The sequence below is a fragment of the Sminthopsis crassicaudata genome, chromosome 3 (assembly GCF_048593235.1).
Source record: "Sminthopsis crassicaudata isolate SCR6 chromosome 3, ASM4859323v1, whole genome shotgun sequence".
NCBI classification, from domain to species: domain Eukaryota; kingdom Metazoa; phylum Chordata; class Mammalia; order Dasyuromorphia; family Dasyuridae; genus Sminthopsis; species Sminthopsis crassicaudata.
In genome coordinates, this window is record NC_133619.1 from 237404539 (window position 1) to 237431259 (window position 26721).

Genomic DNA, 26721 nt, shown 5'->3' on the forward strand with positions numbered 1-26721 from the left:
TTAGAAAACTGTTGGCCTTGTATCTGGGATTGACATGATATAGTCTATTATTAGTGAAATATTTTGCTTCTATTTTATATATTACCCTGATGTATAGAATTGTTAATTTGCCATATGTTCTCTTAGAGGGATTATATATTTTATCCTTTTGGTTTTTTTGATAATCCTAGTTAACAAAAAGTTTTTATTCTTAGTGTTTTATTGTAAATCAACATTTGCTTTGGTTAATAATTAATAACAATGGTGACTCTTAAGATTTTATGCTACTGAAAATGTGTCCATTAACATACTATAGAATAATTTGTTAGTTCTCTGGTATATTTGCTGTTGAGATTGGGGCAGGTAGATTCTAAGATAGCTTTTAGATACTTCTAGTCTGATTTCTCTCTCAATTTGAGTTTTAAGTAGTCTATGAAAAGTGGAGGGTCAGATTAAAAATAAAAAGTATAAAGTAGGAGAAAAATATCAATGTAAGTCCCTATGGACAGTACCACAGAGTCAACTTCTTATTACAATAATAAATGGCTTCTATCAAATCAGCATTGCCTAGCTCCAACTAAAACAAATCTGTGCCTTTGAATGACTGTTCTTCACTTATATTGTTATTTTTTCCAAATTATAAATTAAACACCCTAATACCTTTTCTGTGCCCAGGACAGCTATGTGTATCATATCTCATAGACAGTATTCGCTTTCTGTCTAGTTTTATCACTGTTCATTTCAATTCCATTAATCTTAGATAACCTGTATGTTTTTTGGATCTTAGGGATGTCATTTAACAAGAGACAATTTGCAAATAATAATAATAATAATAATTTCATCATTAACCATAATTTGGTTTTCTAGTTCTATGTATGTATATGTATCTGTGTGATACACATGCATACATACATATATACATACACACATTATCTTTTATAAAGATAGAAAAGTCTTCTGACTTATAGTGATGGAATGAGTGCCTAGACTGATGAATTGTGAATCTTTGTGGTCCTAAAGTAATTAAGTAATTTAATTACTTAAACTATTCACATGAGGCTGTCATGTGAAAATTCTTTGGGTAGGTCATGTGACAAGAATGATGGCCAATGGGACCACTGCCTACCCAAAAGGATGGATCTAAGGACACTATAAATTAATGACAAGGATTGTGAAAACTAAATGAGATGAATGTTGTATAGTTATTAGGACAAAAAATTTAAAACAGGGAAATGCAGAAACATTAATTTTGTTGTTTAGTAGATATGCACTCTCATTATAACAAATAAATTAGAATAAGAATTAGTTTGTAACAAATATTTTTAAATTGCCCTTCTCTCTCTCAGTCTCTCTCCCTCCCTCTCTCTCTCCCCCTCCCTCCCTCCCTCTCTCTCTCTCTCTCTCTCTCTCTCTCTCTCTCTCTCTCTCTCTTTCTCTCTCTCTCAGTCTCTCTCCCTCCCTCTCTCTCTCCCCCTCCCCAGAAAATATTCTTCATTTTCCAATTTTGATTTCTAGCCTTTGTCTTCTTAATTATTTTGTTTTGGTTTTGGAAAATGCTTCATAATAATCGGGGCTTGTGAGGTTGTATGGTCACTGCTGTATTATAAAAGGATAGCATGCGTAGTGCATTGGCCCTCTGGAAACTGCTATTTTTAGGGAGGAGTGATCTAAGACAGTTTTTAGATGTTTCTAAATTGTTTCCTCTCAATTTGAGATTTGAGTAATCTGTGGCATGGAATAAAATAAGCAGTGAGATAGAAGATAAGTAGGGAATAGGAAAAATAATACTCCCTGACCAGTTGCAAAATATAAATCTATAATCCTGTTGTTGAAAGTTCACCTGTATTATGCCTCTTTCCTCTTTAAAAATATACTCTTACACTTAGCCACCTGGAAATGCTTTTGGGGGAATCTTAGTTCTGAATTTCCTTTAACTATCATTCACCAGGATTTATTATTCACCAGCTGACACTGATATTTTTTCCTGTCTTTATATTCTTAGAAATTAAAAAAAAAAAACTTTCTTTGTAAACCTCAAAATACTCTATTATAAGTATTATTAAAATTTTCTCTAGGAATATTTCCTTACTAATTCAATAAAATTATTGAATTTTTGGAAAATGTATGAGGATTTATAATCCTATTCAAAAGATAAAGTACTGAAAGGCATAGAGTATTATTGTGCTTGGAATCCTGAAGACCTAATTTCCTCACTGTTCCTTTTTGTGTGACCCTGGGTTAGTCACTTAACTTATATCTGCCTCAGTTTCCTCAACTGTAAATTGGGGATGATAATAGCACTGACCTCTTACAGTTTCTGTGAGGAGCAAATGAAATAAAATCTGTAAAGTGCTTAATACAGTGATGGGTTTCTAGTAGGTACTTATTAAATGGTTATCCAGAAGAATAATTTTTGCCTTAAAGAATGCAAATTCTGTTCATTCAACAAACATTTATTAAGCATCCACTGCACAAATGCAAAGGTCAAAAAGACATTGCCCCTGCCTTCAAGAAATGTGCCATATAGTTCATTCAAATCAATAGTCATAACAATAACAATAAATAAAAAGAATAAGAATAATAAATAAAAAGTATTAATAATTTGCTATACAGGCAGTCTGCTAAGCATTAGGGATACAAAAAAAGACAAAAAAAATCCTTGTTTTCAAAAGCTCGTGATCTAATGGGAAAGGCAATATACAGACAACAATTTATAAATAAGCTATAATGAGGATTAATTTGAAATAATCAACAAAGAAAGAACTTCTCAGGTGTATTTTTCCTTCTAGATATTTCTACAGGAAATGCAGAATTTCTTCTTGCTTGTTTTAGAGTACATGATTTTATGTATTCTATTTATGATATGACACATGATATTGTTTGATCAGCTGGGTTTAAAATAAGGAAGACAGATTTAATTGATTGCATTAAATGGTTGCATTTCCTGCAGCATCCTACAGAATTAATTAAAGAATCATTTAGTTTCTTCATCTGTAGAATGAAAATAGTAATAGAACACCTACCTCATAGTGTTGCTGAGAATCAAATTTATGGGAAAATAGATGCTTTGCAAATCTCTAAATGCTCTGAGATTAGCAGCTCTAAGATTTTTATTTTCCTATGATACATATTGTTCTTGGCTAATTCCTATTTAAATAAGATTATTGAAATTAATAAAAAGTCAGAAAAATACATTCAAAGCAACACAGTCAAGATATAGATTAAGATGAGGACCCTACTTTATGTTGCATCTCTGATCATGGACTCCTGATTCACTGCTTGAGGCATTTTTTACTTCCCACCAAATATTCTAAAGTGTGCTTGAATAGTTATTATATTTCTCAATATCCCGTGATCATCAAAAGAATAAGAATTATAGTGATGACCCAATTCAGCATGGAATATGGCACAGCCTGGGGCCTTTTAAAATTGTAATTGTATATATATATATATATATATATATATATATATATATATATATATATATATATATGTGTGTGGTATCTAAGGGAAGAAAGGCCATTACTGACATGGGATAATTTAGATTGATTCCATGGAAGAAATGGACATTGAATTAGGCTTTAAAATCTTACAATTCTTCTTAGTGTTGTAATCTTAACACTTTCAGAATTGGGGCACCCCATGGAAAAGAATAACACTGGGATATGAACAAAAAATATTTGGGAAGCACCAGCCTAGTCCGATGTCCTTCTTTTACTGAAGAGGAATCTGTGATCATGCAGAATTAGCATTTTACTTCAGGTCCTTTAACACTCAATCCATTGTTCTCTCTGCTATAACATACTGATTTCTGTTCCATATAGAGATTATGCAAGTGGCTTGGGGCTCCTAATACCTCACTTTAACCACATATCCATATAAAAGTCTCTTTCATGTATTGGAAAATGTGAGTTCAGTTTTTATGTCTGATACTAGTTACTTAACTTTCTCTTAAAACTTCAGTTCCTTTAGATATAAAATAAAGATGTCTCATTAGATTATCATAAGCAAAGCATTTTTCAATCTCTAAAATATTAAATAAATGTGGGCTATCATTCTCTACATTCTCTACTTGTTTTTCATTTATAAAATTCATTTATAAAAATGGAGAACATTCATTAAATCCATTTTCTTACCATCTTTTTTTTCCTAGTCTTTATTTTCTATCCCATTACAAAACTTTTATGTTGAATTATGTTGGATGTTTGTTGTTATCCCCAGTTTTTATAAGAGATTTCTCTTTATCTCTAAAATTTGGAGAGGTTTTTTTTTTTTTTTTTGATGGTGGTTGTTTTTGTTTGTTTTTGTTTTGCAATCCTTTTCCAAGTTCTATAAATTGCTTCTTTTTCTTTTAGAAGAACTTAGAACCTTTTTTTAATTTCCTTTCTGATATATTCTATTCTTCTTTTAGAATCATGTGATTTTAAATGTATTCACTACATCACTTACTTATTTTACCTTTTGCCTTCCCAAAGTCCAGTGCTCTAATATGTAACTCATGAAAGTTGCCACCTGTGGATCCAAATCTGAATGGTATAGTTGTTTGGACAATCAGTTGATCTAACGGAAGATAATAATGCATGCTATACTTCATCATGCTGTAGTTCAATTCTATTTACATAATAACTATGAGTTTCACAATAATTCTGTTTCAAATCTGTTTTGCTCTTTATTCATTATTTTTTATTTATTTATTTATTTACTTGTCTATTTATTTATTGCTCCTGAGGCAATTGAGGTTAAGTGACTTGCCCAGGGTCACACAGCTAGGAAGTGTTAAGTGTTTCAGAGCAGATTTGAACTCAGGTCCTCCTGGCTTCAGGGCTGGTGCTCTATCCACTGCACCACCTAGCTGTCCCTCTTCATTATTTACTTAATAAATTTCTGTGTAATAACCAAAAATTTAGACTGATTTTGAAGGAAACTCATTTGAATTAATGAAAATCTTGAATTTCATACTCTTTTTAGAGAGATTAATCTTTAATATTTTCAAGTAGAAGCAATTTGATGAAGGAGAAAAGAGCATGAACCTTTGCTCATGCTTTTGTATGACTCTCATATTAACAAGGAAGACAGGACAGATGCATGCAAAGATACAGCATATTTGTTTTTCTTATGTATTCTTCTTAGTCCTTGACCTCAAAGGAGGAACTCTTGAGTTTCTATCAAGCTATTTGATATGTAATGCCCCCTTAGACCAAGAATTCTTAAGTAGATGCTTGAGTCTAGGTATTTCGAAGGGGATGGGGTGTCTGTGAATTTGGATAAGAAAAACCACATCTTTATTTTCACTACTACTAGATGAAATTCATCATTATAAATGTGGGTAACAAAATTTGATTTTGAGAATAACATTTAATATTCTAAGAATAACATATTCTGAGAAGTCTACAGTCTCCACCAGACTGCCAGAATATATTTTCTCTCTGCCTGTGTCTCTGTCTCTCTTTTTCACACTGATAATAATGAAAATAATAATAACCAGCATTTATGTAATATTTTAAGGTTTTCAAAATACTTTATAGTTCAAAGTTGTAGAATACAAAATAAATCCACATAAATCCTCAACATTTTTATACATCATCAACAAAATCCAACAGCAAGAGAATACAAAGGGAAATTCCATTCAAAATAGCTGTCGATAGCATAAAAATATTTGGGAATCCATCTACCAAAGGAAAGTTAGAAATTATATGAGCAAAATTACAAAACACTTTCCACACAAATAAAGTCAGATTTAAATAATTGGAAAGACATTGAGTGCTCTTGGATAAGTGGAGTGAATATGATAAAGATGATAATACTCCCTAAACTAATCTATTTATTTAGTGCTATACCAATCAGACTCCCATGAAACTATTTTAATGACCTAGAAAAAAATAAAAACAAAATTCATATGGAAGAACAAAAGGTCGAGAATTTCAAGGGAATTAATGAAAAAAAAAATCAAATGAAGGTAGCTTAAATCTATCTGATATAAAACTATATTATAAAACAGGGGTCACCAAAACCACTTGGTATTGGTTAAGAAATAGATTAATTAATCAGTGGAATAGGTTAGATTCACAGGACAAAATAGTCAATAACTATAGCAATCTAGTGTTTGAAAAACACAAAGATCCCAACTTTTGGGATAAGAATTCATTAATGGACAAAAACTGCTGGGAAAACTGGAAATTAGTATGGCAGAAATTAGTCATGGACCCACACTTAACACCATACACCAAGATAAGACCAAAATGGGTCCATGATTTAGGCATAAAGAACGAGATCACAAATAAATTAGAGGAACAGAGAATAGTCTACCTCTCAGACTTGTGGAGGACGAAGGAATTTGTGACCAAAGAAGAACTAGAAATCATTATTGATCGCAAAATAGAAAATTTTGATTATATCAAATTAAAAAGCCTTTATACAAACAAAATTAATGCAAACAAGATTAGAAGGGAAGCAACAAACTGGGAAAATATTTTTACATTTAAAGGTTCTGATAAAGGCCTCATTTCCAAAATATATAGAGAATCGACTCTAATTTAAATCAACTCTAAAATCAAGCCATTCTCCAATTGATAAATGGTCAAAGGATATGAACAGATAATCTTCAGATGATGAAATTGAAACTATTTCTACTCATATGAAAGAGTGTTCCAAATCACTACTGATCAGAGAAATACAAATTAAGACAATCTGAGATATCATTACACACCTGTCAGATTGGCTAAGATGACAGGAACAAATAACGATGAATGTTGGAGGGGCTGTGGGAAAACTGGGACACTGATGCATTGTTGGTAGAGCTGTGAAAGAATCCGGCCATTCTGGAGAGCAATCTGGAATTATGCTCAAAAAGTTATCAAACTGTGCATACCCTTTGACCCAGCAGTGCTACCACTGGGCTCATATCCCAAAAAAATATTAAAGAAGGGAAAGGGACCTGTAAGTGCCAAAATGTTTGTGGCAGCCCTTTTCGTAGTGGCTAGAAACTGGAAAATGATTGGATGTCCATCAATTGGAGAATGGTTGGGTAAATTATGGTATATGAAGGTTATGGAATATTATTGTTCTGTAAGAAATGACCAGCAGAATGAATACTGAGAGGCTTGGAGAGACCTACTACATCAACTGATGCTGAGTGAAACGAGCGGAACCAGGAGATCATTATACACTTCAACAACAATACTATATGAGGATGTATTCTGATGGAAGTGGATATCTTCAACAAAGAGAAGATCTAATTCAGTTCCAATTAATCAATTATGGACAGAATCAGCTACAGCCAGAGAAGGAACATTGGGAATTGAGTGTAAACTCTTTGCATTTTTATTTTTCTTTCCAGGTTATTTTTACCTTCAGAATCCAATTCTTCCCATGAAACAAGATAATTGTTCAGTTCTGTACACATATATTGTATCTAGGATATACTATAACATATTTAACATGTGTAAGACTGCCTGCCATCTAGGTGGAGGGAAGGAAAAGTAGGAACAGAAGTAAATGCAAGGGATGATGTAAAAAAATTACCCATGCATATATTCTGTCAATAAAAAAGTTATTTCTGCACAAACAAAACTAATGCAAACAAGATTAGAAGGGAAGTAACAAATTGGGAAAAAATTTTTACAGTTAAAGGTTCTGATAAAGGCCTCATCTCCAAAATATACAGAGAATTGACTTTAATTTATAAGAAATCAAACCATTCTCCAATTGATAAATGGTCAAAGGATATGAACAGACAATTTTCAGATGATGAAATTAAAACTATTTCCACTCATATGAAAGAGTGTTCCAAATCACTATTGATCAGAGAAATGCAAATTAAGACAACTCTGAGGTATCATTACACACCTGTCAGATTGGCTAAGATGACAGGAACAAATAACGATGAATGTTGGAGGGGCTGTGGGAAAACTTGGACACTGATGCATTATTGGTGGAGTTGTGAAAGAATCCAACCATTCTGGAGAGCAATCTGGAATTATGCCCAAAAAGTTATCAAAATGTGCATACCCTTTGACCCAGCCATACTACTACTGGGCTTATACCCCAAGGAACTACTAAAGAAGGGAAAGGGTCCTGTATGTGCCAAAATGTTTGTGGCAGCCCTTTTCATAGTGGCTAGAAGCTGGAAGATGAATGGATGTCCATCAATTGGAGAATGGTTGGGTAAACTATGGTATATGAATGTTATGGAATATTATTATTCTGTAAGAAATGACCAGCAGAATGAATACTGAGAGGCTTGGAGAGACCTACATCAACTGTTGCTGAGTGAAATGAGCAGAACCAGGTGATCATTATACACTTCAACAACAATACTATATGAGGATGTATTCTGATGGAAGTGGACATCTTCAACAAAAGAGAAGATCTAATTCAGTTCCAATTAATCAATTATGGACAGAATCAGCTACAGCCAGAGAAGGAACATTGGGAATTGAGTGTAAACTCTTTGCATTTTTATTTTTCTTTCCAGGTTATTTTTACCTTCAGAATCCAATTCTTCCCGTGAAACAAGATAATTGTTCAGTTCTGTACACATATATTGTATCTAGGATATACTATAACATATTTAACATGTGTAAGACTGCCTGCCATCTAGGTGGAGGGAAGGAAAAGTAGGAACAGAAGTAAATGCAAGGGATGATGTAAAAAAATTACCCATGCATATATTCCGTCAATAAAAAAGTTATTTCTGCACAAACAAAACTAATGCAAACAAGATTAGTAGGGAAGTAACAAATTGGGAAAAAATTTTTACAGTTAAAGGTTCTGATAAAGGCCTCATCTCCAAAATATACAGAGAATTGACTTTAATTTATAAGAAATCAAACCATTCTCCAATTGATAAATGGTCAAAGGATATGAACAGACAATTTTCAGATGATGAAATTAAAACTATTTCCACTCATATGAAAGAGTGTTCCAAATCACTATTGATCAGAGAAATGCAAATTAAGACAACTCTGAGGTATCATTACACACCTGTCAGATTGGCTAAGATGACAGGAACAAATAACGATGAATGTTGGAGGGGCTGTGGGAAAACTGGGACACTGATGCATTATTGGTGGAGTTGTGAAAGAATCCAACCATTCTGGAGAGCAATCTGGAATTATGCCCAAAAAGTTATCAAAATGTGCATACCCTTTGACCCAGCCATACTACTACTGGGCTTATACCCCAAGGAACTACTAAAGAAGGGAAAGGGCCCTGTATGTGTCAAAATGTTTGTGGCAGCCCTTTTCATAGTGGCTAGAAGCTGGAAGATGAATGGATGTCCATCAATTGGAGAATGGTTGGGTAAACTATGGTATATGAATGTTATGGAATATTATTGTTCTGTAAGAAATGACCCGCAGAATGAATACTGAGAGGCTTGGAGAGACCTACATCAACTGTTGCTGAGTGAAATGAGCAGAACCAGGTGATCATTATACACTTCAACAACAATACTATATGAGGATGTATTCTGATGGAAGTGGACATCTTCAACAAAGAGAAGATCTAATTCAGTTCCAATTAATCAATTATGGACAGAATCAGCTACAGCCAGAGAAGGAACATTGGGAATTGAGTGTAAACTCTTTGCATTTTTATTTTTCTTTCCAGGTTATTTTTACCTTCAGAATCCAATTCTTCCCGTGAAACAAGATAATTGTTCAGTTCTGTACACATATATTGTATCTAGGATATACTATAACATATTTAACATGTGTAAGACTGCCTGCCATCTAGGTGGAGGGAAGGAAAAGTAGGAACAGAAGTAAATGCAAGGGATGATGTAAAAAAATTACCCATGCATATATTCCGTCAATAAAAAAGTTATTTCTGCACAAATAAAACTAATGCAAACAAGATTAGTAGGGAAGTAACAAATTGGGAAAAAATTTTTACAGTTAAAGGTTCTGATAAAGGCCTCATCTCCAAAATATACAGAGAATTGACTTTAATTTATAAGAAATCAAACCATTCTCCAATTGATAAATGGTCAAAGGATATGAACAGACAATTTTCAGATGATGAAATTAAAACTATTTCCACTCATATGAAAGAGTGTTCCAAATCACTATTGATCAGAGAAATGCAAATTAAGACAACTCTGAGGTATCATTACACACCTGTCAGATTGGCTAAGATGACAGGAACAAATAACGATGAATGTTGGAGGGGCTGTGGGAAAACTGGGACACTGATGCATTATTGGTGGAGTTGTGAAAGAATCCAACCATTCTGGAGAGCAATCTGGAATTATGCCCAAAAAGTTATCAAAATGTGCATACCCTTTGACCCAGCCATACTACTACTGGGCTTATACCCCAAGGAACTACTAAAGAAGGGAAAGGGTCCTGTATGTGCCAAAATGTTTGTGGCTGCTCTTTTTGTAGTGGCTAGAAGCTGGAAGATGAATGGATGTCCATCAATTGGAGAATGGTTGGGTAAACTATGGTATATGAATGTTATGGAATATTATTGTTCTATAAGAAATGACCAACAGGAGAAATACAGAGAGGCTTGGAGAGACTTACATCAACTGATGCTGAGTGAAACGAGCAGAACCAGAAGATCATTATACACTTCAACAATGATACTGTATGAGGATGTATGCTGATGGAAGTGGATTTCTTCAACATAGAGAAGAGCTAATCCAATTCCAATTGATTAATGATGGACAGAACCAGCTACATACAGAAAAGGAACACTGGGAAATGAATGTAAACTGTTATTTTTACCTTCTGAATCCAATTCTTCCTGTGCAACAAAAAATTTGGTTCTACACACATATATTGTATCTAGAATATACTGTAATATATTTAACATATATAAGACTGCTTGCCATCTGGGGGAGGGGGTTGGGGGAGGAAGGGAAAAAATCTGAATAGAAGTAAGTGCAAGGGATAATGTTGTAAAAAATTACCCATGCATATGTACTATCAAAAAAATGTTATAATTACAAAATAAAATAAAAAAAATAAAAATAAAAAAGTTATAAAAAATTACTTTATAGTTGGATCACTATCTACAGTACCACATTTTGAAGGTATTAGTAAGGACATAGATGCTAAAAGAAATAAAGTTGACTTCCTCAGGTCACAGAGCTAGTCACCTCATGGGGTTAGTTTTGAACTCAGGTCTTCTAGATTTTATATCCAGCCTTTTATTCAAAGTACCACCTAGCTGCCTCATGAGGGCTGTGGTTGCACATTAACAGTGTAAAAACCCATTCAATTAAAGATGAATTTGGATTCATCATGTCTTTCTCTTTACTCAGCCTCAGTTAATTTAAGAATAGAAAAGTAAAAAATGAGAGTAATCGAAAGGGCTGTGACATAATTTTATCCTATCCTCTTTCCTTTCTATCTCTGTACAACAGGATCAGAAAGCAGTAAAAGAAAAAGGGTATCTATATTTAGCTATACTTGATATTTTTGTTTTCTGTACTTTGATATAGTTTTCCTTCTTGATTATGTAGTGGAAAACATACACACATAGTTACATACATATATGGATGGATGGATGTATACACATAATTTCCCTAAAAATTCTACCACATCTCCTTTGGATTAAAGATTGATTAGATTGCAAAAAGTTTTATTCCCACCTGAACATGGGGAACTAGAGACTTAAATATGTAGAAACCAGGAATAGCATGGTGGGAGTGAAGACTAAGTAGCAACCATCTAAGTCACCTTCCCATAAATGCAAAGTATGATAAATCTCAAATAATAGTAATAATAAGAAAAATGTCTAGCATTTTAAGATTTGCAAAATGCTATACATATTTCATTTGATGAGAAAGATATGCAATATATATTGTTTTTTAAATTAACTTATTTCAAAATAGAAAAAAAAGAAAGTTGCTATGTGCACAGCATTAAATAAGAGAAAATTCTAAATATCAGTCAATAAATTTTGATTTCAAGAAAATAAAACATAATAGAATTTAATAACATAATATAAAATATTTAACATAATAAAATTCTATTCAGAGATGTCTATCTTTGTTTCCTTATAGATTTTCTTTTTTTTCTCCTATATATTTTTACTTTATTCTATTTTCCACTCTCCCCACTTCTGTTAAGAAGAATAACTAGATATATTCATATAGACAGATATAAATACATATATATATATATTCATATATATATATGTACACACATGCATTTACACAGATATCTATAATTATATATGCATATACATATATATATATATTCATATATATCTATGTAAGGCCATACTATGTTTGTTTATTTTATGTTTCTCAAAAGATGAACATAATCCTTCATAAGTCCAAGTCTTTCCATATTATTCTAAAGATATCAACTCATCATTTCCTATACCACAATAATATTCCAAACTTATAGTATTTAATTATTTTAAATAGTCTAAAATAATATAGATTAGTTTTCCTATTCTTTTTTTTATTAAATATGGTATAGCTTTAACTTTGTCTGAGATCAATGATTACTACCCCGTTTTTTCTAATATCCTCTACTCTTACTCATTATTTTTTATCTCTTATTTCTTATCCCTACTGACTTCTGTGCTTTACTTCAATCTGCTACCTTGTTTTGCTATTACATAACATTGATCTACACACCTTATCCCATTCCCATTGTCCTACACACTCTTCAATAATCTTATTCTATTCCCTCTCCCTCATTTCTTTATAAATTTAGAAGACTTTTCTTACCTTCTAGATATATATGTATTGTTCTTTTTAATCCTTCCCTATGTGAGTAGCATTCCAGAACTACCAGCCTTCTTCCCCTATCTGATTCTTTTATGTCAGTTCTTCCTCTTGTACTTCATTTGTATAGTTTTATCTTTTCCTACATGATTTAACCTTTCAGAATCACATCATACTAAGCTATATACTCCCATCTTTCTTTTAAACTACTATCTTACTAAAGACAATCTTAGATTATGATTTATATTTCTATATATAAAACATAAACAGCTATCCTTATTCAGTCCCTTGAAATTACTCTTTGATATTTACCTTGTATTTCTCCTGGATTTTATATGTTGAGTTTTCTATTAAGTTCAGATCTTTTTTGCAACAAAATCCTGAAAATGGCAATTCATTGAACATCTTTTAAAAAAAACAATTTAGAAGTATGCTTACTTCTGCTGATATTTTTGGCCACATTCCAAGTTCTTTTCCTCTTCAATATATAGTGTTCAGTGACCTGGCTTTTTAATATAACCACTGCTAGATGCTATGTGTTTCTAATTGTAGCTCCACCATATTTGAATTATTTGTTTTTTCTTGTTTCTTGTAATATTTCTCCTTGATCTGGGAATTTTGAAATTTGGCTATGATGTTTCTGGAGCTTTTCACAGCATCTCTTTCAGGTAGTGATAGGTGCATTTTTTCTGTTTCTACTTTCTGCTCTTGTTCTAATAATTCAGGACAATTTTCTTTCATTACTCCTTGTATTATTATATCAAATTGTATTTGTTTTGATTGTAGCTTTCAGGTTGTCCATTGTTTTGTGTTTTCTTTTTCTCTGTTGTCTAGATCATCTGTTTTTCTTATGAGATATCTCACGTTATCTTCTATTTTTTCATTCTTTATATTTTGTTTTGTGATTTCTTGGTTTCTTATAACTGTGTTGGCTTCCCTTTGCCCAGTTTTAGTTTTCAAGGAATTATATTCTTCCTTAACATTCTGGATCTCTTTTTCTACTTAGTTAACTTTCTTTTCATAATCGTCTCATTTTTTTCTTGAATTGTTCTTATTTTTTGTTTTTGTTTTTTAGTTTTTCCTCAACTTTTCTTATTTGATTTTAAAGGGTTTTTTATTTATTTATTTTTGAGCAGGTGAACATTTAATGTTACTCTTTGGGATAAGAGAGGCTTTTCATTTCTCAGTATCTTCCTCTGAAGATGACTCTTGGTCTTTACTATTCCCAAAGTATTTTCAATGGTTGAGTTTTTTTTCTTCTGTGTCTGCTCATTTTAGATCATATTGTTAGTGTAATTACCTTTAGTCCTGGGATATGGGGGATGGTGCCCCTAGCCCCAGGTTCTTTAGTTCTCCTCTCTGGTGTGGAACTCCAAACCAAGAACTCTGCCCTCCTATAAGTGCCTACAGCTAGCAGCTTCCCTGCCCCACTACTTCTGCATTCACTGGGTGTATGCTGGTTCCTTTTCTCTTAGGGCTGCATCTTGGCATCCCAACTGGAATTCCTTATCAAAATTCCCCAATTCAAATACTCAACTCCCCACATGTCTGGGAGATGAAAGTATACTATAATAATTAAGAGAATGCATTTAATCCTAAGACATTAGACAATAGGGCATATTTCATGGGGTAGTGGGATTTTCAGCAAGCAAAGAAGCCAGGGTTGGTTCAGTAAGCAAAGTATAATTTTGGCCAGGGAGCAGCACAAGTAAATGTGTAGTAGGAGGAACTCACACTTTTTTTGATGTTCATTTGTTTCAGTCATGTCTGACTCTTTGTGACCCTATTTGTGGTTGATTTGGCAAAGTTCCTGGAATGGTTTGCCACTTTCTTCTTCAGATTATTTTACAAATGAGAAAATTGAGATACACTGGGTTAATCGACTTACCCAACATTACATAGCTAGTAAGTGTCTGAAGCCAAATTTGAACTCAAAATTGGAGAAGGTTTATGTAATTCAAGATCATTTTGACTGTGATTCTTTCAGACTCACATTCTTTTACTTTAGAGAATCACTTTTTTTTTTTTTTTTTTAGCCAGTAGGGACCGTATATTCACCTAATCCACAACGTTTTTTTAGAAACCTGTGGCCAAATAAATGTCTAAGAGTTGAGCTGGGACTGGAATTCAGATCTCTCAAAGCTCCATCTTTACTCATCCTCTGTTATGCAATACATCTAGGATTGATTTCTTGTATTTGTTTGAATAACTTATTCCTATATGATTTTTGCTTTCCAGCTGGAGTTATGATGATTCCTCAGAGAAAGACTACAGATGGATTTGAGGAACAATTTGGTGTGAACTATTTGGGGCACTTCTTGTTGACAAATCTTCTCTTGGATATCCTCAAGCAGACAGGCTCTTCAAGCCACAATGCAAGAATCCTATCAGTGTCATCAGGCACCCATTATGTAGGAGAACTTAATATGGATGATTTACAAAGCAGGTATCATTTACTCTTCTAACTTAATAGTTCTAGGGCATGATACAAAAAGTCTTTAAAGTTAGAATCAGAACTAGGAGGGGAATGAAACTGATGGCTTTGAAATCCACTTATTAGCTTCCACCTTATTTTGATAATGTTAGTAGAAATATTTTAAATTGAATTGACCACTTTCTCCTTGAAAATAGTAATTATTTGACTTTCTTGATTCTACATTATCGTGGTTCTCCTATTTCTCATTACTTTTTACTTTTTTCCCCTTTATTTGTCTTGCTTCCTCATCCATCTCCTAAAATTATTATTTTTGTTATTTGTGTTTATATTTTATTCTGTCTATATAGTATTTTTCTATTAATTACTTTATCTCTTTCCACAGCCTAACTGTTCAAAATCTATATGTATAATCTTCACTTTTTTCTTAAGGTATACATCCTTTTCTCTATCTTCATGTCTTTCTGTACATCAAAAATTATCTCCATCCTCAAACAGTTTCTCATCCTATATTTTCATTTAAAAGTTTACTGTCCAGTTAATCAGTTAGATTCAAAAATCACAGTTTCAGAGTTTATCCAGAAGGAGATTTCCTAAAGCCTCTAAAGCTTAAGCCCACAATAACTAACTAGAATATAGTATTTATCCTATAACTTACACCATGACTTAAGTCAGTTTTTTCTCCATCTCCATCTTCTTATTTAATATCAGAGGGAAAATTCAATTCTACCTAAGTATATATTTAGCATCTAATAAGCACAAAGCACAGAAAGATGTAAGAATAATATTTTAAAAGAAAAGCTCCCGTCATTTTGATCCTCCCTTCATAAAGTTTCAGTACTTCCCCAATAGCTTGTGAATAAATTCTAAATGTATTATCCTGGCATTCTAGACCATTTATGCTTTGTCTTCGGTTTTCCATTTAAAGCTCATCTCCCTTTATTCCCTCCTTCAACTTCATTCAGCTTTTATTACAGACAAAGTTGACTAGTTGGTAACTTCTTCTATTTTACGTCTTCTTGTAGCTCCCTAGAGGAAAATATTTTTCTCTTTTATGCTATCATAAAACTTTTGTTCTTCATAAATTGTCCATGATATATTTTCTTATTTCTTATCATAAATATTTTGTGATGTAATGTAATGTAAGATAATGTCTACCTTCAAGGAGCTTACATTCTAGTAGGGAATATAATGCAAGTAAATACAAAATATATACAAAGTAATGAAAAATGATTTGAAAAGGGAAAAAAGTGCTAATAGTAATTGTTCAGTTAAATCGAACATATCATTGATTCCTATTATAAGACACTCATCCACCTAAAGATTCAGAAAATATTTTACATTTTTGTGTATGATTTGTGGTTTTCCCTGAAATTATTTTGACTTCTTGAATTGCCTTAGTATATCTATTTAACATGAAGCTAGAATTTAAGTATTAAAGCATAAAATATTTGATAATCAGATTTTGAATCACATTTATATAAATTGTCTTTCTTCTTCATACCATCATGAAGGACATTTAATAGTTTTGAGAGGAGGGCAATATGCTATAATGGAAAGTGTTCTTGAGCTTCGGAGTCAGAGGGTAACCTGGGTTCAGATCCCAGCTCTGTCACTTGCTACCTGTCTGACTTATAGCAAGATACTTCCTAAGACACTGGCCCTCAGATTTCTTGTGTGTGAAATAAGAGGATTGGACCTTCTGATATTCCTACTTTTCCATTCAATTATAGTCTCCTCCAAGAATAAAAAAAGTTTGGGTAAATCTTGGTTCTCTGGATCACCATTATTCCTAAACAGTTTAAGGTACCCTTGAACTTTTTCATGGAAGGAATATACTTCTGATAGTGAAGTCTATGGCATGAATGAAGCTATTGTCAAGAATGGCTTGTTGCCAAGTATGTAGAGAGGAAACCTAGTACATGCTGTAAAAGACCTCAGCTGGACCTTGATTGCTTAGAGAAGGATTTAGAATAGAGATGATTGCTTAGATAGGCAAATCCCAGGACAGACCCAGTTCTATAGTTAATCACCAATGATTTCTATTGCTCTCAGCAGCTAATCAAAAGCTAATGCACAGAAAGTCTAAGTGACAGGTGTCTCATATAGCTAAGCAAATGGGAAGTTATACTTTGCATCACTTTAAGTTCCTTAGTATCTTCAAGGATTCAATCAGCAGAAAAATCTAGGACAAGGTCTAAAAAGCTTTTAGTCACCTCTATTAAGGATTAATAGAGCTACTTAGAATGTCTCTATTATTTTATGCACTGCTTGAGTGGCTGTGGAGACCTAGTAAATACTTTTAGGAGGGTAATTATTTTTTTAAACTTTTAAAAATATCCTTTTTTATTATGAACTTCATCATCATCAGCACAAACATTCCAATATACAAACATAAAAAAGATTTCATATTAGTATGTCTTATATAGTCTTTTTAGGAAGCATGGATTAAAGTTAACATGGTGGAAAAAATGATCCCTTTTATGTCCTTGTCTGAATTCCTTTTTGCTTTCTTCTTTATGTTTTTTAAGTGTTTATTGATGCCCTTTCCCTTCCTCCCTCTCTCCTTCTCTCCCTCTCTCCTTCCCTCCTTCTCCCTCCGTCTCCCCCCCTCCATCTCTCTGCATGTGTGTGCATATGTGTACATGTGTGTGTGTTCATCAAAACCCATCACCTCTCCCTTCCCTTGAATAGAAAAATAACTTCTCAGCAATAGATTAGTATAATCAACCAAAACAAATAAGCAAATTGGTCATTCCTGGAAATATTTTCATTTCCTCACTTTTTTGGTTTATCAAATCTCTGCTAAGAGGCAGACTTTTTTTTTTTCTTAAGTCTTCTAAAGACATGATTGATCACTGTGTCGGTCAGTTCTTGAAGCCTTTCAAAAGCTGTCTTCTTTTATGTTTTGGGGATCATCATATAATTTGTCTTCTGTGTTCTGCTCATTTCATTGTATTATTTCATACAAGTCATCTCTGAATGAGGGTAATTCTTTAAGACTTAATATTGTCCATCTCTAAATTAAGGAAAAGTAAGAAAAGACAACTCTAAAGCTCCATATATCCAGAAAAAGTTAAGGAGTAAAATTTTCTTGACAAAGTAAAGAACACATGCCTCAGCAGAAAGCAGATGGCCTTCTAGCACCTTTTCAAATTCACTCAATAGCCAATCAACAGATTTTTTATTAGGTACCTACTATGTGCCAGCCCCTGTACTAATGATAAACAATAATAATAATAATTCACATAATATGATAGTTTATATTTTACAGAGGACTTCTCTCACAACTTGTGTTATATAGGCAATATTAACATTATATGTGATCCCCCTCTTTTTTTTTAGATGAGAAAAGTTAGCATCTGGATAATGAATAAATGTTTAATTCAGTATTTCTGAAGCAGCTGCTTTGGGTAAAGCTTTCTTTCTGTTAATTGCTTCCAGTTTATCTTACATAGGGTTTGTTTTATGTACATTTAGCTCCATTGTATAATACAAGATAGAGATTGTTTTGTCCCTTTTGTATCCCCAGTGCTTAACATGTTGGCTGGCACATATTATGTGCTCAATAAATATTTATTTTTTGTTGATTGTGTTGAATGAGATAGAAAAATTAGGTAAGACATGTTTCTTGCCCTAGCTTATAATCTAGTAGGAAGACATGTCCAAATAATTAGTAAATGTCAGAGGCAACACCCAAAACAAAACTGACATTTCACACCATGTCCAGTGTTTTTCCCTTTATCTCTTATAGATATTTTTTATCCCTTTCTTTATTTCATAACACACTAGTTATGTCCCACTTAGGCTGAAATTTAAACAATATGCTTTTCCCCCAATTCTACAAATATTTATTGGATAGCTATTAATATCACTTGGCAGCAATAATAATAAAGTATTTTACTCTCAGATTTTTATATTTGCAAACTCAGTTTTGTTTTTCTTTTAAAATTTTTAATAATAGCTTTTAATTTTCAAAATACATGCAGAAATGTTTTCAACATTCATCCCTGCAAAACCTTAATGTAATTTTCACATGACTTTTGAAATGGCATTTTTAAATAATAAAATACCTTTAGCTTGCTAAATAGTATCTAGAAGAGGTTGACTAGTTAATTTTTAGTTAATTCCAGCGTCTGTTCAGCTGCTTATATGTGGAATAGCACACAGCATATATTCTCTCTTAGCAAACATTCTTTGTGCTGTATATACCTATTCCTGATCCTATTCCCTGGTTTTCCATATATATGACCAACTCTCTTGCTCTCAGCCTCACTTTGTCACACTAGGTCAGCCATTCTCATACTTTTTTGTTCTCAGGATCCCTTTATGTTTTTAAACTTTATTGAGGATACCCCATTAATAAAGAGTTTTTTTAAATATAATCTATATTATTTTTAGGTTAACAAATTTTGATAACATTCTACTCTTCAAAAAATGTACTTTCAACACATTTTTATATTTAATCTACATTTTGATAACTTTTCCATCACTTTATTAAGTCTAAACAGACAATAAAAAACAGTAGGTCAAACCATGAAATATAGTACTTGTAGACTTCTGGAATGTAGATCCTCACCCTGAAAACTAATATATTGCAAATGAGAGCTGGTTCAAGCCAACTCCAGATCATTTATCTATCCATATTTACCATGTTGAATATCAAAATTGTCATTGTGAAAATAATTACTAAACCAAAAGAAAACAGTAAAAACTTAATAATAAAAAAAGAAAAGATTTTTGACTACTTGGACTCCCTAGGGTTCTAGGACTAAACTTTGTGAACTATTGTTCTAGGCAAGGTGATCCTAATAAGGGTTACTTGATGATTGTGTTTGGCTGCTGAATGGAAGGGAAGACATGGCTATCACTGGGAGAAATTACATTGGCCAAATATATCTCCATGTCTATTTCTCCACTTCCTCTCCATGTTTCTTTCATGAAATGCTTTATCATTTCTGTCTCTGGCTTAGGAGTCCAATGCCCTTTTATATGCCTCTCTCTTAACATCTTCTCACTTTTCATCAAGGCCTGCCTTAACCTATTATAAAGTGTTTCAAAATTACTTCATAATCCTTTTCTTCTATTCCCCCTATTAAACATCCCACTCCTTCAGTGTACTTAAAAAAAAAAACAACAACTATGTGATTTAACTACTAATCTCCTTCAACTGCCTGTCAGCATTTGTTGTTAATCCACTAAAAGTAGTAGTCTCTGGTAAAATTTCAGGAGATATTAAAGACCTCTCTTGTTATGAAGGACCTGAATTTTAAGGGACTTCTCCTAGGCTCATAAATATTCAAACAGTTTTGCTTTTGTTCATCCTTCCTTCTCAAAGGGGACCAATAATATCAGGAGGGTGATGTCTTGACATGTAAGTGAAACAAATTTAAGTGAGGCAGAGCTGTCCAGAGCCATTACCTTCATTCTTTACTCCAGAGTCCACTGGCAACGACTGCTGATGGTCCTAGATGCAGTGGGGAAGCCATCCAATAAAAGAAACTTATCTAAGTCCCTACAGAATTAAATATTTCTTCCTCCTTTTTCCAGTGATTCCTTTCCTTATGCACTCTCACAAAGACCTTTTACAATCACTGTCATCCAATCAATCGATCAATAAACATTCATTAATTGTATACTATGTGCCAGGTACTATGCTGGGCATGTACTGGGTATTATTCACAATACTGTTCTGCATGGGACTCTGGCTAGTTGGAAAGAGTGAATGGAAATCAGAAGCATTTAGTCTTCTCTGTTGCCACTCCCATGTTGGATGTACACTTGTTTGCTTCCTTTTTCTGTTGCCTGTCTGTCATCCTTTTTTTCCTACATTAATTTTTGTTCCTATGTCTCAAATTTCTCTTTCTTCTGTCATGTACACATGAATGGTAAAGATTATTGTATCTTTTCTTCCTGAAGACAGTTCATATGCAAGATTAAATGCCATATAATATATCAATAGACAGCAGTAATTTCCATAATTACACAAAAAAGATAAATGCACTCTTTATATGACTATTTATTTTAAATTACCTTTTCTTTTTCAGGGATCTAGTTATCTAATACTGGGATATATGTTCTCTATTCTAGTGTATTCGTTCCATTCACATTTCAAATGCAATAGTTGTAAAAATGTGAAGTTTTTTTGTTTGTTTGTTTTTTGCGGGGGGAGGGGATTTTTTGCTGAGACAATTGGGGTTAAGTGACTTGCCCATGGGTCACACATATAGGAAGTGTTAAGTGTCTGAGATTGAATTGAGGTCCTCCTGACTTAAGAGCTGGTGCTCTATCCACTGTGCCACCTAACTGCCCCAAAATTGTGAGGTAGCTATGATACTGAATGATACTGAGAGCTAAAGCAACAAGTGAACACATAGTTAAGAAATGGTTAGAGTGGAGTTTAGTCTTCCCATTTAATATTTTGTTTATTTCTTCCTTTGAGAGAAAGAAAAAAATACATAATTTTCAAAATTTGTACTTTTTTGTATCTATTAAACATATTCCTTAATGGTATGTTCTCAAATAATTTTAAGCAGCAAAAAGTCTGTGTCTCTATAAGCTATATACTATTTTACTGTTGTCTGTTTAAACCTTTCTTTATAGTAGCCACTTTGCAAGTGTTTGTCATTTCATTTTTAAAAGTATACAATCAAATGATGATAAGTCTTAGGACATTTTAGATATTCCTAGAACATGCTGCTTTGTTAATGTAAAGGTGTTTGTTCCTGGTGAATTTACCTGATGTAAATATTCAAAACAATTAACTTTAATTGCAGGGATTGACTTACTGGCTTGAAAAATTTGAGTTCTTGTAAAGACATAAATCACAATACTGTAAATTGTCCCAAAATGCAAGTGGGTTGTTACACATGAGGAGACTTGTTTACTCAAACTTAAAAATGTCCTTGATAAAAATAAGTACTAGCGTGATGAAAGTGGTAAATGGAAACTACAGCACTGGATTTTGAGTCAGGAAGGATCAAGTTCAAATCCCATCTCAGACATGTACTCCTATAAGAAATGGGGAAGTCATCTAACTTTTCTGGGACTTAGTTTCCTTGTCTGTAAAATTTGGATTATAGTGTTGAGAAGTATTGAACTCTATAATGTTTAAATCATAAATTTTATAATCTGATTATATCTTATAAATCTAAATCTGACAGCTCTAAATCTATGACCTGTGACTTATGTGATTATTATCTAAAATCCAATATTTTGCTGATGCAACAACCCAACCACAAAATAGATTAATTAAACAACAATAGATCTGTGATATCATCAATATGGGTATTTGTTATGGTCCCTGTTTGGGCGCCAAAATGTAATGTTCTTTTCTCTAAAATATGATGTTCTCTGAGAGCAGGTTTCTTGGGGACCTTCTGGAGGCAGCCTTAGTTTCAGATCAGTTTTAAAAATCACCTCAAATTCAGTCAAGAGTTAAAGTCCAAATCCTTTATTGTCTCTGTCCAAGTCTTGTCCTTCCTTGGGTTAACTTAAAATAGAGGCCTATCTCTCTCCTTGATTCTGAGAGCTCTTGCCACTAGTCCTTTGTCTCTGCCACCTTCAGCCTCTTGTCCTCTCAATGTTTCCAGTCAGCACAAAGGTGGAAGTTGGAATGAATCTAACTCCTCCTCTCCGAGAATGTGCTTGTAAGCTTCTTATATATGCTCTCTAAAGCTGTAAAGTCTAATGTGTGAACTCCTTTAAAGATGTGAACTCCTTTAAAGGTATGAACTAAGTACATAAGCATTAGCACCTTGTTTCAAGTTCTGGCCCATAACAGGTATTTTCTTTAAATCCTTTTTTTTTTTTCTTAATTTTCTGTATTCTTGTTTCCCCATTCTTTATAGCTCTTGGCCATGTTACCCCACAAATTTGCCACAAAGTTCTTCTGTAATTTCTCATCATGGCTAAGATATTAGGGTAGCACCTGGAATATCCTTTGACTATCTATTGCTCTTGCCTCTAATAAGTTTATCTTCTTTTTTTATTATGCATTTCTTTGACGATATTCTTTATATTATTTCTTCATAATTCTTTAGATTGTACATATCTACCATTATGTTAGAATAAGTCTCCATCTCACTTCTTTAGAAAATAGATTTTTTTTTTAATTTTTTTTATTTTATTTTATAATTATAACATTTTTTGACAGTACATATGCATGGGTAATTTTTTACAACATTATCCCTTGCACTTACTTCTATTCAGATTTTTTCCCTTCCTCCCCCAACCCCCTCCCCCAGATGGCAAGCAGTCTTATATATGTTAAATATATTACAGTATAATTTAGATACAATATATGTGTGTAGAACCGAATTTTTTGTTGCACAGGAAGAATTGGATTCAGAAGGTAAAAATAACAGTTTACATTCATTTCCCAGTGTTCCTTTTCTGGATGTAGCTGGTTCTGTCCATCATTAATCAATTGGAATTGGATTAGCTCTTCTCTATGTTGAAGAAATCCACTTCCATCAGCATACATCCTCGTACAGTATCATTGTTGAAGTGTATAATGATCTTCTGGTTCTGCTCGTTTCACTCAGCATCAGTTGATGTAAGTCTCTCCAAGCCTCTCTGTATTTCTCCTGTTGGTCATTTCTTATAGAACAATAATATTCCATAACATTCATATACCATAGTTTACCCAACCATTCTCCAATTGATGGACATCCATTCATCTTCCAGCTTCTAGCCACTATGAAAAGGGCTGCCACAAACATTTTGGCACATACAGGACCCTTTCCCTTCTCTAGTAGTTCCTTGGGGTATAAGCCCAGTAGTAGTATGGCTGGGTCAAAGGGTATGCACATTTTGATAACTTTTTGGGCATAATTCCAGATTGCTCTCCAGAATGGTTGGATTCTTTCACAACTCCACCAACAATGCATCAGTGTCCCAGTTTTCCCACAGCCCCTCCAACATTCATCGTTATTTGTTCCTGTCATCTTAGCCAATCTGACAGGTGTGTAATGATACCTCAGAGTTGTCTTAATTTGCATTTCTCTGATCAATAGTGATTTGGAACACTCTTTCATATGAGTGGAAATAGTTTTAATTTCATCATCTGAAAATTGTCTGTTCATATCCTTTGACCATTTATCAATTGGAGAATGGCTTGATTTCTTATAAATTAAAGTCAATTCTCTATATATTTTGGAGATGAGGCCTTTATCAGAACCTTTAACTGTAAAAATTTTTTCCCAATTTGTTACTTCCCTTCTAATCTTGTTTGCATTAGTTTTGTTTGCGCAGAAACTTTTTAATTTGGTGTAATCAAAATGTTCTATTTTGTGATCAATAATGGTCTCTAGTTCTCCCTTGGACACAAACTCCTTCCTCCTCCACAAGTCTGAGAGGTAAACCATCCCATGTTCCTCCAATTTATTTATGATTTCGTTCTTTATGCCTAAATCTTGGACCCATTTTGATCTAATCTTAGTATGTGGTGTTAAATGTGGGTCCATGCCTAGTTTCTGCCATACTAATTTCCAGTTTTCCCAGCAGTTTTTGTCAAATAATGAATTCTTATCCCAAAATTTGGGATCTTTGGGTTTGTCAAAGATTAGATTGCTATTTTTATTCACTATCTTGCCCTGTAAACCTAACCTATGCCACTGATCAACTAGTCTATTTCTTAGCCAATACCAAATGGTTTTGGTGATTGTTGCTTTATAATATAGCTTTAAATCAGGTACACTTAGACCACCTTCCTCTGACTTTTTTTTCATTAGTTCCCTTGCAATTCTCGACCTTTTATTCTTCCATATGAATTTTGTTGTTATTTTTTCTAGGTCATTAAAATAGTTTCTTGGGAGTCTGATTGGTATAGCACTAAATAAATAGATTAGTTTGGGGAGTATTGTCATCTTTATTATATTCGCTCGGCCTATCCAAGAACACTGAATGTCTTTCCAATTATTTAAATCTGACTTTATTTTTGTGGCAAGTGTTTTGTAATTTTGCTCATATAATTCCTGACTCTCCTTTGGTAGATATATTCCCAAATATTTGATACTATCGACTGTTATTTTGAATGGAATTTCTCTTTGTATCTCTTGCTGTTGGATTGTGTTGGTAATGTATAAAAATCCTGAGGATTTATGTGGATTTATTTTGTATCCTGCGACTTTGCTAAAATTCTGAATTATTTCTAATAGCTTTTTAGCAGAGTCTTTGGGGTTCTCTAAGTATACCATCATGTCATCTGCGAAAAGTGACAATTTGATTTCTTCATTTCCTACTCTAATTCCTTGGATCTCTTTCTCGGCTCTTATTGCCAAGGCTAGAGTTTCTAGTACTATATTGAATAGTAATGGTGATAGTGGGCAACCTTGTTTCACTCCTGATCTTACAGGGAAAGGTTCCAGTTTATCACCATTACATATGATGTTTACTGAAGGTTTTAAATATATGCTCCTTATTATTTTAAGGAATAGTCCATTTATTCCTATACTCTCAAGCGTTTTTAGTAGGAATGGATGTTGGATTTTATCAAATGCCTTTTCTGCATCTATTGAGATGATCATATGGTTTTTATTAATTTGATTATTAATATGGTCAATTATACTAATAGTTTTCCTAATATTAAACCAGCCCTGCATTCCTGGTATAAATCCCACTTGGTCATAGTGTATTATCCTGGGGATGATTTTCTGAAGTCTATTTGCTAATATCTTATTTAAGATTTTAGCATCAATATTCATTAAGGAATAGTTTTCTTTCTCAGTTTTCGATCTACCTGGTTTGGGTATCAGTACCCTGTCTGTGTCATAGAAGGAATTTGGTAGGACTCCTTCAATCCCTATTTTTTCAAATAGTTTACATAGCATTGGAGTTAGTTGTTCTTTAAATGTTTGGTAGAATTCACCTGTAAATCCATCTGGTCCTGGGGACTTTTTCTTAGGAAGTTGGTTAATAGCTTGGTCTATTTCTTTTTCTGAGATGGGACTATTTAGACTAGTTACTTCTTCCTCTGTTAATCTGGGCAAGCTGTATTTTTGAAGGTATTCTTCCATTTCATTTAAGTTATCGAATTTATCGGCATAAAGTTGAGCAAAGTAGCTCCTAAGTATTGTTCTAATTTCCTCTTCATTCGTGGTGAGTTCACCCTTTTCATTTTCAAGACTATCAATTTGCTTTTTCTCTTTTCTTTTTTTAATCAGGTTTACTAAGGGTTTGTCTATTTTGTTGGTTTTTTCATAAAACCAACTCTTAGTTTTATTAATTAATTCAATAGTTTTTTTACTTTCAATTTTATTAATCTCACCTTTTATTTTTTGAATTTCAAGTTTTGTGTTTGTCTGGGGGTTTTTAATTTGTTCCTTTTCTAGCAATTTTAGTTGTAAACCCAATTCGTTGGCCCTCTCTTTCTCTATTTTATGCAAGTAGGCCTGTAGAGATATAAAACTTCCCCTAATTACTGCTTTGGCTGTATCCCACACATTTTGGTATGATGTCTCATTATTGTCATTTTCTTGGGTGAAGTTATTAATTATGTCTATGATTTGCTGTTTTACCCAATCATTCTTTAGTATAAGATTATTTAGTTTCCAATTATTTTTTGGTCTCTTTTCCCCTGGCTTTTTATTAAATGTTATTTTGATTGCATTATGGTCTG

The 26721-nt window shown here is 33.0% G+C and overlaps 1 protein-coding gene across 2 annotated transcripts in view; it reads left to right on the plus strand.

Moving 5' to 3' along the window:
* Positions 1–26721, plus strand: part of DHRSX (dehydrogenase/reductase X-linked) — a 346627-nt gene that overhangs the window by 224353 nt on the left and 95553 nt on the right. For both annotated transcript variants that reach the window (XM_074300237.1, XM_074300238.1), the window contains exon 5: positions 14906–15113. In XM_074300237.1, coding sequence (XP_074156338.1) covers positions 14906–15113 — 208 coding nt within the window. The remainder of the gene's footprint in view (positions 1–14905; positions 15114–26721) is intronic.